General features: G+C 44.3%; 1 protein-coding gene across 2 annotated transcripts in view; it reads right to left on the bottom strand.

The window, feature by feature from the left end:
- Positions 1-6336, bottom strand: part of LOC143808113 (T-kininogen 1-like) — a 252889-nt gene extending 246553 nt beyond the window's left edge. For both annotated transcript variants that reach the window (XM_077290418.1, XM_077290419.1), the window contains exon 1: positions 6026-6336. In XM_077290418.1, the coding sequence (XP_077146533.1) occupies positions 6026-6211 (186 nt within the window). In that variant the 5' untranslated portion in view covers positions 6212-6336. The remainder of the gene's footprint in view (positions 1-6025) is intronic.
- Positions 6337-17866: the final 11530 nt, after the last annotated feature.

Below are 17866 nucleotides of genomic sequence, written 5' to 3'. Positions count from 1 at the left end.
GGGTGGAGCAGAGCCTCACCGTGTCAGTTAACCCCTCCCTGACATGCGCCGTACACAAACGGCTTTGCGGGAGCTGTGTTCTGCAAACAGCAGTATATGTACGGTGGCACGATCGCGCGGCCTCACGCTGAGTTCCGCAGCGATCGCGTGCGAGTGTCAGCTCTGTGTGAGAGCTGACACCCGCACGCAACACCCAAGATAGGTGCTAGCACTGATCATGGGCATTTAACCCCTCTGATGCCGCTGTCAGTAGAGACAGCAGCATGAAGGAGCATCGCCCAGGGAATCAGGCGATTGCGTTGTCCTGATGGTCTCCATGGAGACCCCTGGCCCCAATATGGCCACAGGGTCCTTCTGGGTCCCTCAGAGAAGGTGGCTTGTGAATGCCTGCTGGAAGCAGGAGCTGGCATGCCTCCTTCCCTGCCTGTCATATCCTGATGTAATACTCTGCAGTGCAGACTATCAGATCAGTGATCTGATGTAGTATACTGATGTTCCATCCTGGGACAATGTAAAAAAAAATAATTAAAAAGTGTAAAAATATTTTTTTAAAAATCTCTAAATAAAGAAAAAAAGAAATAAATATTTTTCCAATAAATACATTTATTTATGTAAATAAAAAACAATAAAAGTACACATATTTGGTATCACCGTAACGACCCGCTCTATAAAACTGTCCCACTATTTAACCCCTTCAGAGAACACCTTAAAAATGAAAATAAAAATCAAGGCAAAAAAAATGCTTTATCATCTTTTCGCTGAAAAAAGTGCAATACAATGCAATAAAAAAGACAGATGTAAATAAAAATGGTACCGCTGAAAATAAAAAAAAGTTATAGCTCTCAGAATAAAGCAATGGAAAAATAATTATTTTTTTTCTATAAAATAGTTTTTATTGTGTAAAAGCACCAAAAGATATAACTGAGGTGTCGCTGTAATCATACTGACCCAAAGAATAAAGCTGTCTTACCAATTTTACCACACACGGGACGATATAAAATCAAAAAGCAATTCCTGAATTGCTGTTTTTTGTTCATTCTGTCTGCCAAAGTTCTGAATAGAAAGTTTTGTGTGCTTCTGAAAAGGACACTGCTGAAGAGAGGCCAGACGGAGTCCAGAGTAAATCTGCTGCATCATTATAGTGAATTGATCCCTCAGGGGTTTCATCTGAATCACGTCACTCAGAGATTTAGATGGAAACCCTAAAGTAAGTGCTCAGCATAGAGCGCCAGATAAATGTGATCCCAAATGTTAGGCTGGGGTCACACTGGCGTATTGCATCCGATGCGAGAGCATCGGATGCGATATGCTAATGACACTCGGCTCCTGCTCGCAGCAGAGCAGGAGCCGAGTGCCATTGGTCTGTGCTCCAATTCTCTCGCACAGGGAGGATCGGAGCACAGCTGCGGAGGAGGCGGAGAAATGAATTTCTCCATCTCCTCCATTGCTGGGGTCCGCTTATAACGCACGCTGTCTCACTCGCACCCATAGGCTCATATGGGTGCGAGTGAGCCGAGAGAAAGAAAACGGCCGACAAAAAGTCGGCTGCTGTGAGCTGCCCCATACCTTAATATTGGTCCGAGTGCAATGCAATTTTTTATCGCATTGCACTCGGCCGTTTAAAACGCCAGTGTGACGCTGGCCTTATGTAAAATGTTCCCAATAAAAGCTTCAACTCAATCCACAAAAAAAGCAAGTCCCCATTCAGATCTGTCATCTGTTAAGGGAAATATAGTGGGCTTCCACGTTACTGGTAGCACAAAGGCTCTGGAAAAGCTTAATGGCTCCTCACTCCCCAAAAGAAATTCAGCAAATTCTCCACTTCCAAATCCAAATGCCCCTCCCTTCTGAGTTCCAATATGCCTAAACCACATTCAGTGTCCACATGTTTGGCATTTCTGTAGTGATGAGAGCCCACCTAATTTACAGGTGCGTGTCTCCAGAAGCATGCGCTGGGCATAATGTACTGTTGACTGCAACGTACTGCTTACTACAGTGTACTGGTCACTAGTGTTGAGCGATACCGTCCGATACTTGAAAGTATCGGTATCGGAAAGTATCGGCCGATACCGGCAAAGTATCGGATCCAATCCGATACCGATACCCGATACCAATACAAGTCAATGGGACTCAAGTATCGGACGGTATTCCTGATGGTTCCCAGGGTCTGAAGGAGAGGAAACTCTCCTTCAGGCCCTGGGATCCATATAAATGTGTAAAAGAAAGAATTAAAATAAAAAATATCGCTATACTCACCCTCCGACGCAGCCTGGACCTCAGCGAGGGAACCGGCAGCGTTGTTTGTTTAAAATTCGCACTTTTACTTGGTTACGTGAAGTCCCGGCTTGTGATTGGTCAGGGCGGCCATGTTGCCGGGACGCGGACCAATCACAGCAAGCCGTGACGAAATTACGTCACGGCTTGCTGTGATTGGTCCGCGTCCCGGCAACATGGCCGCCATTAACCAATCACAAGTCGGGACGTCACGGGAGGCTGGACACGCGCCCATTTTAAAAAGCGCGCGTGTCCAGCCTCCAGTGACGTCCTGGCTTATGATTGGTCACGGCGCCATGTTGCCGGGACGCGGACCAATCACAGCAAGCCGTGACGAAATTACGTCACGGCTTGCTGTGATTGGTCCGCGTCCCGGCAACATGGCCGCCATTAACCAATCACAAGCCGTGACGTCACGGGAGGCTGGACACGCGCGCTTTTTAAAATGGGCGCGTGTCCAGCCTCCCGTGACGTCCCGGCTTGTGATTGGTTGCGCCGCGGTCAACCAATCACAAGCCGGGAGGCTGGACACGCGCGCATTTTAAAATTTTAAAATGGGCGCGTGTCCAGCCTCCCGGCTTGTGATTGGTTGATCGCGGCGCAACCAATCACAAGCCGGGACGTCACGGGAGGCTGGACACGCGCCCATTTTAAAATGCGCGCGTGTCCAGACTCCCGTGACGTCACGGCTTGTGATTGGTTGCGTCTCCCATGTGACTGCGACGCAACCAATCACAAAGCCGGGACGTAATTTTAAAATCCTTAAGGACCTGAAATTACGTCACGGCTTGCTGTGATTGGTTGCGTCTCCCATGTGACTGCGACGCAACCAATCACAACGCCGGAACGTAATTTTAAAATCCTGAAGGACCTGAAATTACGTCACGGCTTGCTGTGATTGGTTGCGTCCCGGTCACATGGGCGGCACGCAACCAATCACAAGCCGGGACTCACGTAAAGGAAAGAAAAGCGCGAATTTTAAACAAAGAACGCTGCCGGTTCCCTCGGTAAGGTGCAGGCTGCGTCGGAGAGGTGAGTATAGCAATATTTTTTATTTTAATTCTCTCTTTTACACATTTTTACATTAATGTTGTTTCGATACCGATACCCGATATCACAAAAATATCGGATCTCGGTATCGGAATTCCGATACAGCAAGTATCGGCCGATACCCGATACTTGCAGTATCGGAATGCTCAACACTACTGGTCACTACAATGGCAGTTTGCAATTTTCACTCAGCAACATCCACTGCTGCTCGTTTCTGGAAAACACCCATGGAGTCAAAATCTTCACTACATCTGTATATAAATTCACAAAGGGTTATAATTTACAAAATGTGATCACTTGAGGGGGGATTCTGCTTTTCTAGCACTTAGGGGCTCTTTATATAGAATCCGCAAATTAGTCTAGGCAAATCTGCACTCCAGGAGGCAAATAGCGCTCCATCCCTCCCGAGTCACTCCGTATGACTAAGCAGTACTGTACAGCCACATATGGGATATTTCTACATTCAGCAGAAATTGTGGGACAAATTCTGAAGCCACTTATACCCACTGCCCAGTGTGAAAATGGAAAACTTGGGGCTAACACACAATCTTGTTTGTAAAAATGTAAAAAAAACTTTTCTTCACTGCCCAATGGTATCAAAGTCAGTGACACACCTGTGGTGTCAATATAATCACTGCACCCCTAGATGAATTCATTGAGAGTTTAATTGGTAAAATGGGGTCACTTATGGGGGATTCTGCTGTTCTGGCACCTCAGGGGCTCTGCCAATGTAATATGGCACCCTCAAACAAGTGCAGAAAAATCTGCACTGTAATATGACGCTACTTCTCTTCTGAGCTTTGCATTGTACCTCAAAAGTTTTTGACCACATATGGGGCATCGGTGAACTCTGGAGAAATTGTCCAACAAAATTTGGTGTCCATTTTCTCCTTTTGCCCTTGTGAAAATACAAAATTTGTATTTTTTTATTTTGACGACTCTACGTTATAAACTTCTGTGAAGCACCTGTGGGTTCAAGGTGCTCAATGCACATCTATATAAGTTCCATAAGTTCCATAAGGGGTCTAGTTTCCAAAATGGTGTCACTTGTGGGGTGTTTCCACTGTTTAGGCACATCAGAGGCTCTCCAAACGCAACATGGCGTCCGCTAATGATTCCAGAAGATTTTGTATTACAAAAGTCAAATGACGCTTCTTCCCTTCCAAACCCTGCTGTGCGCCCAAACAGTTATTTTCCTCCATACATTGGATATCAGTGTACTCAGGAGAAATTGCACAACAAATTGTATGTAGAAATTTCTCCTGTTACCCTTATGAAAATGCAAAATGTGGAGCTAAATAAGATTTATCTGGGAAAAATGTGATTTTTTTTTATTTTTACAGCTCTACGTTATAAACTTATGTGAAGCACCTGTGGGATCAAGTTGCCCAATACACATCTAGATAAGTTCCCTAAAAGGTCTAGTTTCCAAAATGGTGTCACTTGTTGGGGGTTTCCACTGTTTAGGCACATCAGGGGCTGTCCGAACGTGACATGGCAACTGCTAATTATGCCTGCAAATTTTACATTCAAAAAGTGAAATGGCGCTCTTTCTCTTCCGAGCCCTGCCGTGTGCCCAAACAGTGTTTTTTTCCCACATATGGGGTATCAGCATACTCAGGAGAAATTGCACAACAAATTGTATGGTCCATTTTTTCCTGTTACCCTTGTGAAAGTAAAAAAAAATTAGGTCTAAAGAAAATTTTTGTGAAAGAAAAGTAAATGTTTATTTTTTTCCTTCTACATTCCAAAAATTCCTGTGAAACACCTGAAGGGTTAATAAACTTATCTAATGTAGTTTTGAGTACCGTGAGGGTGAAGTTTTTAGAATGATGTCACTTTTGGGTATTTTCTGTCATATAGGCCCCTCAAAATCACTTCAAGTGTGAGTTGGTCCCTAAAAAAAATGGTTTTGCAAATTTTGTTGTAAAAATGAGAAATCGCTGGTCAAATTTTAACCCTTATAGCTTACTAACAAAAAAAATATGTTTCCAAAATTGTGCTGATGCAAAGTAAACATGTGGAAAATGTTATTTATTAACTATTTTGTGTGACATGACACTCTGACTTTAAGGGCATAAAACTTAAATTTTGAAAATTGTGAAAATTTTCTAACTTTTTGCCAAATTTCCGTTTTTTTTTTTTACAAAGGTGAAAACAGGCTTTGAAGTGATGGTTTTAAAGGCTCTTGATGGCTGATTAAAACAGCCATCAAGAGCATGGAAATAAGAGGGCTCGGCGTGAAAGCCACATCAAAGGCAGGGACACTAACTTTGATGTACATGTACATCAGAAGTAGTGAGGAGGTTAACTAGGGAAACACAAAACTGAACTTCTAAATTGCCACAGCAAAGGTGAAAATTACTTTAGTAGTAGTAATTACTTTGTATGATATAAGAATTAATTTCATGGAAATATTACTCATATTATAAGGCAACAGCTACAAGATGGATGAATACTATATCAAAAACCATGAACGTCCTTATAGCAGATAGTAGTAGTAATAATAATAATCAAAATAATATTTATCAGACATGACTTCTAACAGTCAGTAATGATACAATAACAAACATTCATTTATATCGCATCTTTATCACTGCAAATATTGATTAACATCAGTATAGCTAGTGAATGCTCTAACGCTAAAACATCAACATTTGTTATTAAAACAGAAAAGTTAGCCTAGTTTATGTTCACCAACCTTTATTTTGGCATCTGTAGTTCTGTATAAAATCAACTGATTCCCATCTTCTTTTGCATCATTGAAATATCTCAGAGCCGCATCTACTGCACTGAAAACATTCTGGTCATTACAGTCTGCATCAATAAAGGTGGCAGAACTGAGATGACAATGAAAGAAAAGTACTAGACTGGGCAGGAACCACATTGTTTTCACTGATTCCTCTGACTTGTAATTAGTAGGTAATAATGAAAAGATTGTGTTAATGTGAAGTCCAGGTAATAGTGCAGAACTCAAAAATAACCTACAAAAAAATTTGCCTTTCCAGAGAAAAGTGCACTAACCTTTGATTATAAATATTGCCCAACTTACACTTTGTAAATAGTTTTCAACCTTTGCACCAAAAGACCTGTCCTTGGTGTCTGTATAACTGGAAGGCTTGAATTTGTTTACATGTTGTATCTTGATGTAACAAAAAGTTGAAACAAAAATGCTTTTGTCTTTCTTTATGCAAAATTAAAGGGTTGTTTATTTACAATAATAATAATAATAATAATCTTTATTTTTATATAGCGCTAACATATTCCACAGCGCTTTACAGGTTGCACACACATTATCGTCACTGTCCCCGTTGGGGCTCACAATCTAAATTCCCTATCAGTATGTCTTTGGAATGTGGGAGGAACCCAGAGTACCCGGAGGAAACCCACGCAAACACGGAGAGAACATACAAACTCTTTGCAGATGTTGTCCTTAGTGGGGCTTGAACCCAGGACTCCAGCGCTGCAAGGCTGCTGTGCTAACCACTGTGCCACCGTGCCACCGTAATGAAAACTATCACCTATTTTAAGGATAGGTGATATACAGTATTCATGTTCAGTGGGGGGTCAGTCCAATGGCGTACATAGAAAGAATGGGGCCCCATAACCAAAGTCCTAATAGGGGCTCTCTCCCCCCAAAAGAAAAGGCGGGGTCACAGAAGAGCAAGTATGAAGCGAACAAGTGTCCCCAAACACAGTATGATACCCCCTTATGAGTTTCTCCACAGTGCTTTCCACACACACAGTGTCAGGACTCTGAACATTTTTTACCTTTTGTGCATTACTGCCCTTTTCCAAGATGGCGTCTTTGGTCTCATGTGCACTGTGTCTCCTGCTATAAAACTCCACCCCAGCCTTCAGTCTGTGCTAGAGTATTCTGCCTTACATCCAGCTCCTGACCTCTGATTACTCCCTGGCTATACACCTGCTCCTGTGAACCTGTGTGGTGATCCTGCTACTCTGCTCTGAGTTCCTGCTGCATACACAAGTTTCCAGTAATCCTCCTTCATCTGCTGTTCGTGTTTACTTCCATCTGCATTTGCTGGTCATGTAAGCTGTTGCTGCTTTGCAATAACCTGAGACTATTAACCAGGCCACCCTGGTTGAGCTAAGATATGATTTGAACTGCCTAATAAGCATATCTATCTGTGCCTGGACTAAGACAAGGATTTATTCGTGTCAAATATCCTCAAGAATAACTGTGCTTCACAGACTTTCTGCTTGATTGCATTTTCCTCTGAAGTTTCCTATAGACTGCTAAGCTGCGTTTATTATTTGCACCAAGTGTTGTGGACTCGAGTTTCTCTCTGCACCTGTTTGAATCACTGTGTGATAATATAGACTTTACCACTTATAAAACAGTGTCCTGTAGTTGTCTTGTTCCATGCAAAGAGTCTCCTGAGTTATCCCCTATAATTATTACAGGATACTCTAGACTAAAAAAAAAAAGGAGACTGCTGGAACAATGACTGCAGAAAGCAAATTAGAGCAGATGTTTTCCATAATTAGATCACTGCAGAAAGATGTGGAAGGTCTGCAAAAGAAGTTTGGAAGCTTTGAACACAATCAACAAGTGTTTGGACAAACTTTGCAGGACTTGAGCAACCGCATTGCAGCCCAAGAAAACAAACTTGCTGGCATAGAGTCCCAGTATGGATGGGCTTTTCAGGACATAAGCACGCAAATAGCTGCACAAGTGACTTTACCCTCTGGGCAACCGCCACCAGCTGTCCCACCTAAGTTGCCCCCATTCAGATTTAATGGTGATCGCAACAAATTTCGTGACTTTGTGAATCAATGTATGCTATATTTTGATGTGCATGCTGACCGTTTTCCTACTGATAGATCCAAAGTATTGTGTGTAATAATGCTACTGACCTCACGAGCGCTCGCCTGAGCGAATCCGATGATTGAGTCTCGTGACCCACGGTTAAATGACTTGGATGATTTCTTGGCCGCTATGGCATTATTGTTTGATGACCCTAATCGCCGTGCAACTGCTGAATCTGCTTTGTTGTCTTTATGCCAGGCTAAACGTTCTGTTATTGAGTATGCCACTGAATTCAGGAGATTGGCGGTAGATACCAATTGGGACAGTTATGCACAATTGCCTTTTTTTAAAAGGGGTCTGTCTAGTATTGTAAAAGATGAACTAGCCCGCTCTGAGTCACCACAAGAGCTAGAGACATTTATACAGCATTGTGTGCGCATAGACATTCGCCTTACTGAGCGTAGGCAGGAGAAATTTGCTGCATGTAACCGTGTTTCTAACTTTTCCCTTCCTTCCAAAGAGCCTGCAGGTAAAAGCTCTCGGGAGGTGGAGGAGGTGCCCATGCAAATTGATTCCATTCAGAGGCGCGAGATCAATGAGCTCCGGGAGCATCGCCTACGTGAAAGTCTATGTTTCTACTGTGGCCAGTCTGACCACTTCTTGATCAATTGTCCTAAGTGTCCTAGATGGCCTAACAAGGTGCTAGCAGCAATAGGGGAGTATGACAACTGTGATAATGAATCTGACATCTCTGAATGTAGCCTGCCTTTAAACGCTGTATTCCATTCACTTTCTATGACTTCACCCCCCAAGGAGCTGAAGGAAAAGAACTCTCAGTGTTCTCTTCCTATTAAGATCCTGTGTTCAGGACAGTGGATTTCCAGTTCAGCTATGATTGACTCTGGTGCAGGTGGCAATTTCATGGATATCGCATTTGCCAAGGAACATCGTATTAAAATTCAGCAAAGAGCCTCTCCAATTACCATGGAAACAGTGGATGGGTCACCTTTAATCTCTGGGCCTGTGGATCAGGAGACCGTACCCCTTGAAATTTTGTTGGAGCCTAATCATCAGGAGCAACTTTCTTTCTTGCTAATTTCTTCTCCTCATTTTCCTGTGATTTTAGGCATTCCTTGGTTGCGTTCTCAGAACCCAATTATCAACTGGGAGACCAAGGAGATTACCTTCCCAACAAGGAGCAACTCAGCTACGGAAGCACATGTACAGGTATTTTCTTTACCTCCAGCTTATAAAGAGTTCTCTGACATCTGTGACAAGAAGAATGCAGATCAGCTTCCTCCACACAGGCATTTTGACTGTCCCATTGAGCTGCTTCCCGGGGCAGCCATTCCTTTTGGTAACGTATACCATTTGGAGGCACCTGAGCTTCAAGCCTTAAAAGAGTATATTGATGAAAATCTGGCCAAAGGCTTCATACGTCCTTCTTCCTCACCAGCAGGGGCACCTATCTTTTTTGTAAAGAAGAACGATTGGACCCTGAGACCCTGTGTTGACTATCGAGAACTCAATAAGGTAACCGTACGAAACCGTTACCCTTTGCCTCTGATTCCCGAATTACTGGAAAGAGTCCACCATGCTAAGGTGTTCTCTAAACTGGATCTTTGTGGGGCTTATAATTTGGTGCGTATTCGTCCAGGGGATGAGTGGAAGACAGCATTCAGATGCCGGTATGGACACTTTGAATCTCTTGTGATGCCCTTCGGGCTTTGTAACGACCCTGCAACATTTCAACACCTTGCTAATGACATTTTCAGAGATTTGTTGGACCAGTTTGTAGTGATCTATTTGGACGATATACTAATCTTTTCTGACTCTCTACAGGAACATTAAGAACATGTCAAACCTGTTTTAAGACGTCTGAAAGAGAACCATCTGTATATTAAGCCGGAGAAATGCGGGTTCCATCATTCTGAGATACAGTTCTTAGGTTATATCATCTCTCCCCAGGGGCTGAACATGGAATCTGGTAAGATTCAGGCTATCATTGACTGGCCGGTACCTAAGAACGTTAAGGAGGTCCAACGTTTTATTGGTTTTGCAAATTTCTACAGACGCTTCATTCAAAATTTTTCTGATATTGTCCGTCCCATTACTTCCTTGACAAAGAAGGAAAATCCCTTTAAGTGGTCATCACAGGCTCAAGGATCTTTTGATCGGCTTAAGATCTGTTTCACATCAGCACCACTGTTGATACACCCAGATCCAACACTTCCTTTCATTGTGGAGGTGGACGCTTCTGATAATGCTTTGGGGGCTATTCTCTCCCAAAGAACTGAAGAGAAGGGTCTGTTACATCCTTGTGCTTTCTTTTCCCATAGACTAACCTCAGCAGAGAAGAATTACGATGTGGGAGACAAGGAATTGCTGGCTATTATTGCGGCTTTCAAAGAATGGAGGCATCATCTGCAAGGAGCTGCACAACAGATCATAGTGCTAACTGACCATCGCAATCTAGAGTTCCTTAGATCCGCTAGATGTCTTTCTCCTCATCAGGCTCGTTGGAACTTATTTTTAAATCAATTTAACTTTGTTATCTCGTACCGTCCAGGTTCTCGTAATGGGAAGGCTGATGCTTTATCCCGAATCCATGCTGCGGATTCCGTACCTGGAGCCCCGTCCAAGACCATTCTATCTGATGCCAATTTCATCGGAGTTATCCACGATCAGGACTTGTGGAAGGAGTGCAGGGAGGCCTATGAAGGTGATGTATTTCTGGCCAACACACCTGTTTATATTAATCTTGTCTTTAAGGGTGGCATGTGGTTCAGAGATCGACGTATCTACATCCCGGAGGTCGTCCGTCTGCAGATCCTTAAGTTGGTACATGACTCCAAGTTGGCTGGTCACAGGGGGGTACAGAAGACACAAGAGTTCCTGAGCCGATTCTTCTGGTGGCCAACTTGCCTGAATGATACCAAGGACTATGTTCTCTCTTGAGAGGTATGTGCCCATTACAAGACTCCTCATGTGGCACCTACGGGTCTTCTACAACCATTACCTGTTCCGTCCCGCCCTTGGGGGTCTATATCAATGGACTTTATTGTGGAGCTGCCTACATCGGGGGGCATGAATACAATCATGGTGGTAGTTGATCGCCTGACTAAAGCTGCTCATTTTGTTCCGTTCACCGGCCTCCCCTCAGCTAAAGATACAGTGAACTTGGTTATACAGAATGTCTTTCGGTTGCATGGGGTGCCGGATGAGATCATCTCTGACCGTGGAGTACAGTTCACTTCAAGATTCTGGAAGGGGTTTTGCTCTGCACTCAATATTAATGTCTGTCTCTCTTCTGCTTACCATCCCCAGACAAATGGTCAGACTGAGCGCACCAACCAGACGCTGGAACAATATCTAAGATGTTATGTCAGCCATCTCCAGGATGATTGGTTGGAGTTGTTGCCTTTAGCCGAATTTTCATATAATAATTCTCAGAGCGCCTCCACTAAATTTACACCTTTCTTTGCCAATCTGGGTTATCATCCGTGTATTTTACCTAGGTCTCCAATTAATTCTCCGGTTCCGGCAGTGGAGGAAAGGCTGACTGCGATGAGACAGAATCTGGAGGTTCTGAAGGAATCCCTGACCACAGCTCAAGAACGTTATAAGAGATCGGCTGATAGATTCCGTAAACCTGCACCCATGTTCAAGGTAGGAGATTCCGTGTGGTTAGCAACTAAGAATCTGAAGTTAAACGTTCCTTCACAAAAACTTGGACAGAAATTCATTGGCCCTTTCAAGATCAACGGTATTGTGAGCTCTGTGGCCTGCCGGCTGAAGCTGCCTAGGACAATGAAGGTACACCCAGTTTTTCATGTATCTTTACTAAAGCCTGTATCTCCTAATACCTTCCAGGGACGTGTTGTGCCACCTCCGCAGCCTGTGGTGATTGATGGGCAAGAACAATTCGTGGTGGAGGAAATTATTGATTCCAGGATTCGCAGGAATCGGCTCCAATATCTGATAAGATGGCAGGGATATCTGTTATGATCCCAATGGCAGAGGATCTCAGATATTCCGGCAAGATAGCAAAATATAAATACTGCTCTAGGGAGGTGGAAACTGGGCTAACCGCATACCTGATCCTAACACAAACAACTAAAAGTAGCCGGTGAACGTGCCTACGTTGGTTCTAGACGTCTCGAGCCAGCCGGAGAACTGACTACCCCTAGAGAGAAAAAATAAGACCTCGCTTGCCTCCAGAGAAATTGAACCCCAAAGATATAGAAAGCCCCCAACAAATAATAACGGTGAGGCAAGAGGAAAACACAAACGTAGAGATGAACTAGATTCAGCAAAGTGAGGCCCAATAGTCTAGATAGCAGAAAATAGATAGTGGACTATGCGGTTAGCAGAAAACCCTACAAAACATCCATGCTGAACATTCAAGAACCCCCACACCGACTGACGGTGTGGAGGGAGAATATCAGCCCCCTAGAGCTTCCAGCGAGTCAAAAATCAAATGTAAAGCAAGCTGGACAAAAACACTGAATAATGCAAACGATCCAAATTGTACAAAACAGACTTAGCTTTTCTTGCATGAGGCAGACTGAAAGGAATCCGGAGGAGACCAAATAGGTCTGGATACAACGATGCCAGGCAAGAGACTGAGTCCAGAGGAGACTCAAATAGGAAACACCCGCTGCTTAACGACACAGCTGGAGCTCAGGCCTGCAACAAGACATACCTAACACAATACCGTTAGTGACCACCAGAGGGAGCCCAGAAACACAGTTCACAACAGTACCCCCCCCTTGAGGAGGGGTCACCGAACCCTCACCAAGACCCCCAGGGCGATCAGGATGAGCAGCGTGAAAGGCATGAACCAAATCAGCCGCATGCACATCAGAGGCGACAACCCAGGAATTATCCTCCTGACCATAGCCTTTCCACTTAACTAAATACTGGAGTTCCCGTCTAGAGATACGAGAATCCAGAATCTTCTCCACCACGTACTCCAACTCGCCCTCAACCAAAACCGGGGCAGGAGGCTCAACAGCAGGAACCATAGGCACCACGTACCGCCGCAACAAGGACCTATGGAACACATCATGAATAGCAAAAGACGCTGGAAGGTCCAAGCGAAAAGACACCGGGTTAAGGATTTCCAAAATCTTATAAGGACCGATAAAGCGAGGCTTGAACTTAGGAGAGGAGACTTTCAAAGGAACATGCCGAGAAGACAACCAAACCAAATCCCCAACACGAAGTCGGGGACCCACACCGCGGCGGCGGTTGGCAAACCTCTGGGCCTTGTCTTGTGACAATTTCAAATTGTCCACCACATGGTTCCAAATCCGCTGCAACCTATCCACCACAGAATCAACCCCAGGACAGTCAGAAGGTTCAACCTGACCCGAGGAGAAACGAGGATGAAAACCAGAGTTGCAGAAAAAGGGTGAAACCAAGGTGGCAGAACTAGCCCGATTATTAAGGGCAAACTCGGCCAGTGGCAAAAAAGTAACCCAGTCATCCTGATCAGCAGAAACAAAACATCTCAAATAAGTCTCTAACGTCTGATTAGTTCGCTCGGTCTGGCCATTAGTCTGAGGATGAAAAGCCGACGAAAAAGACAAATCAATACCCATCTTAGCACAAAAGGATCGCCAGAATCTGGACACAAACTGGGATCCTCTGTCAGATACAATATTCTCAGGGATGCCATGCAAACGAACCACATTCTGAAAGAACAAAGGAACCAAATCAGAGGAGGAAGGCAACTTAGGCAAGGGCACCAAATGGACCATTTTAGAAAAACGATCGCACACCACCCAGATGACAGACATCTTCCGAGACACCGGAAGATCCGAAATGAAATCCATGGAAATGTGCGTCCAAGGCCTCTTTGGGATAGGCAAGGGCAAAAGCAACCCGCTGGCACGAGAACAGCAAGGCTTAGCCCGAGCACAAATCCCACAGGACTGCACAAAAGAACGCACATCCCGCGACAAGGAAGGCCACCAAAAGGACCTGGCCACCAAATCTCTGGTACCGAAAATCCCAGGATGTCCCGCCAACACCGAAGAATGAACCTCAGAAATAACTCTGTTGGTCCATCCATCAGGGACAAACAATCTCTCTGGTGGACAACGATCAGGCCTATCAGCCTGAAATTTTTGCAGCCCTCGTCGCAAATCTGGGGAAATGGCAGACAAAATTACTCCCTCTCTGAGAATACCAGCCGGCTCAGAGACTCCCGGAGAATCAGGCACAAAACTCCTAGAAAGTGCATCAGCCTTCACGTTCTTCGAACCAGGCAGGTACGAGACCACAAAGTCAAAACGGGAGAAAAACAACGACCAACGGGCCTGTCTAGGATTCAGGCACTTGGCAGACTCGAGGTAAATCAGATTTTTATGATCAGTCAAGACCACCACACGATGTCTAGCTCCCTCGAGCCAATGTCGCCACTCCTCAAATGCCCACTTCATGGCCAACAGCTCCCGATTACCAACATCGTAGTTCCGCTCAGCAGGTGAAAATTTCCTTGAAAAGAAGGCGCATGGCTTCATCACGGAGCCATCAGAACTTCTCTGCGACAAAACAGCCCCTGCACCAATCTCAGAAGCATCAACTTCAACCTGGAAGGGAAGAGAGACATCCGGCTGGCACAAGACTGGCGCTGAAGTAAACCGACGCTTCAGCTCCCGAAAGGCCTCCACGGCCGCAGGAGACCAATTCGCAACATCAGAACCCTTCTTGGTCATATCCGTCAAAGGTTTAACCACGCTGGAGAAATTAGCGATAAAACGACGGTAAAAATTAGCAAAGCCCAAGAACTTCTGCAGGCTCTTAACAGACGTGGGCTGAGTCCAGTCATGAATGGCACGGACCTTAACTGGGTCCATCTCCACAGTAGAAGGGGAAAAAATAAAACCCAAAAAAGAAACCTTCTGTACCCCAAAGATACATTTTGAGCCCTTCACAAATAGAGCATTCTCCCGCAAAACCTGAAACACCATCCTGACCTGGTTCACATGGGACTCCCAATCATCAGAAAAAAAACAAAATATCATCCAGATAAATAATCATAAATGTATCCAGATATTTCCGGAAGATGTCATGCATGAAGGACTGAAACACAGAAGGAGCATTAGATAATCCGAAAGGCATCACCAGGTACTCAAAATGACCCTCGGGCGTATTAAATGCCGTTTTCCATTCATCTCCCTGCTTTATGCGCACAAGGTTATATGCACCTCGAAGATCTATCTTGGTGAACCAACTGGATCCCTTAATCCGAGCAAACAAATCAGACAACAATGGCAAAGGATACTGAAATTTAACAGTGATCTTATTCAGAAGACGATAATCAATACAAGGTCTCAGAGACCCGTCTTTCTTGCCCACAAAAAAGAATCCTGCACCAAGAGGGGACGAGGATGGGCGAATATGTCCCTTCTCCAAAGACTCCTTTATATAACTCCGCATCGCGGCATGCTCTGGCACAGATAAATTAAAGAGTCGTCCCTTAGGAAACTTACTACCAGGAATCAAATCTATAGCACAATCACAGTCCCTATGAGGAGGAAGGGCACTGGACCTGGCCTCATTAAATACATCCTGAAAGTCTGACAAAAACTCAGGGATCTCAGAAGGAGTAGAAGAAGCAATAGACACCAATGGAGAATCGCCATGAATCCCCTGACACCCCCAACTAGACACAGTCATAGCTTTCCAATCTAAAACTGGATTATGGGCCTGTAACCATGGCAGACCCAAAACGACAACATCATGCATTTTATGCAGTACCAAAAAATGAATCACCTCCTGATGTACAGGAGTCATGCACATGGTCACCTGCGTCCAATACTGAGGTTTATTCTCTGCCAATGGCGTAGAATCAATTCCTCTAAGAGGAATAGGATTTTCCAAAGGCTCCAGGGCAAAACCGCAGCGCTTGGCAAACGACAAATCCATCAGACTTAAAGCAGCACCAGAATCCACAAAAGCCATAACTGAGTAAGAAGATAATGAACAAATTAAAGTCACAGACAAAATAAACTTAGGCTGAAAAGTACCAATGGCGACAGGATTAACTTTTTTCTTTAAACGTTTAGAGCATGCTGAGATAACATGTGTTGAATCACCACAGTAGAAACACAACCCATTTTGACGTCTATGATTTTGTCGCTCGGCTCTGGTCAGAATTCTGTCACATTGCATAGAATCAGGTGACCGTTCAGACAGCACCGCCAAAGGATTATCAGATTTGCGCTCCCGCAAACGTCGATCAATTTGAATGGCTAGAGCCATTGAATCATTTAGACCTGTAGGGATAGGAAACCCCACCATCACATCTTTAATGGCTTCAGAAAGACCATTTCTGAAATTTGCGGCCAGTGCACACTCATTCCATTGAGTAAGCACGGACCATTTCCGAAATTTTTGGCAATATACCTCAGCTTCGTCCTGACCCTGAGAGATAACCAGCAACATTTGTTCAGCCTGATTTTCAAGATTAGGCTCCTCATAAAGCAAACCAAGTGCCAGAAAAAACGCATCAACATTCACCAATGCAGGATCTCCTGGCGCCAGAGAGAAGGCCCAATCTTGAGGGTCGCCGCGCAAAAAGGAAATAACAATCCTAACTTGCTGAGCTGAATCACCAGAGGAACGAGGTTTCAGAGACAGAAACAATTTGCAATTATTCCTAAAATTCAGGAACTTAGATCTATCTCCAAAAAACGGCTCAGGAATAGGTATTTTTGGTTCTGACATAGGGCTATGGATAACAAAATCCTGAATGCTTTGCACCCTAGCAGCAAGCTGATCCACACTAGAAGTCAGAGTCTGGACATTCATATCTGCAGCAGAGTTTCAGCCACTCAGAGAAAAAGGGGATGGAAGAAGCTAGGCAAACTGCAGCAAAAAAACAACAAAAAAAACCAAACTCAGAACTTCTTTTTAATCCCGCTTCTGCGATGCATTAAACATTTTCTTTTGGCCTGGCATTCTGTTATGATCCCAATGGCAGAGGATCTCAGATATTCCGGCAAGATAGCAAAATATAAATACTGCTCTAGGGAGGTGGAAACTGGGCTAACCGCATACCTGATCCTAACACAAACAACTAAAAGTAGCCGGTGAACGTGCCTACGTTGGTTCTAGACGTCTCGAGCCAGCCGGAGAACTGACTACCCCTAGAGAGAAAAAATAAGACCTCGCTTGCCTCCAGAGAAATTGAACCCCAAAGATATAGAAAGCCCCCAACAAATAATAACGGTGAGGCAAGAGGAAAACACAAACGTAGAGATGAACTAGATTCAGCAAAGTGAGGCCCAATAGTCTAGATAGCAGAAAATAGATAGTGGACTGTTGTGAATTTGCTTTTTGCTCCCTCTAGTGGTTACTAGTTTTTTGACTCTGGTTTTTCTGTCATTCCTTTTATCCGCACCTGGGTCGTTAGTTAGGGGTGTTGCTATATAAGCTCCCTGGACCTTCAGTTCTATGCCTGGCAACGTAGTTATCAGAGCTAGTCTGCTGTGCTCTTGTCTACTGATCCTGGTTCCAGTTATATCAGCTAAGTCTGCCTTTTGCTTTTTGCTATTTGTTTTGGTTTTGTATTTTTGTCCAGCTTGTTCCAAATCTATATCCTGACCTTTGCTGGAAGCTCTAGGGGGGCTGGTGTTCTCCCCCCGGACCGTTAGACGGTTCGGGGGTTCTTGAATTTCCAGTGTGGATTTTGATAGGGTTTTTGTTGACCATATAAGTTACCTTTCTTTATTCTGCTATTAGTAAGCGGGCCTCTCT

Source organism: Ranitomeya variabilis, chromosome 2, assembly GCF_051348905.1.
Source record: "Ranitomeya variabilis isolate aRanVar5 chromosome 2, aRanVar5.hap1, whole genome shotgun sequence".
NCBI lineage: Eukaryota > Metazoa > Chordata > Amphibia > Anura > Dendrobatidae > Ranitomeya > Ranitomeya variabilis.
This window is presented reverse-complemented; position numbering and strand designations above follow the sequence as displayed.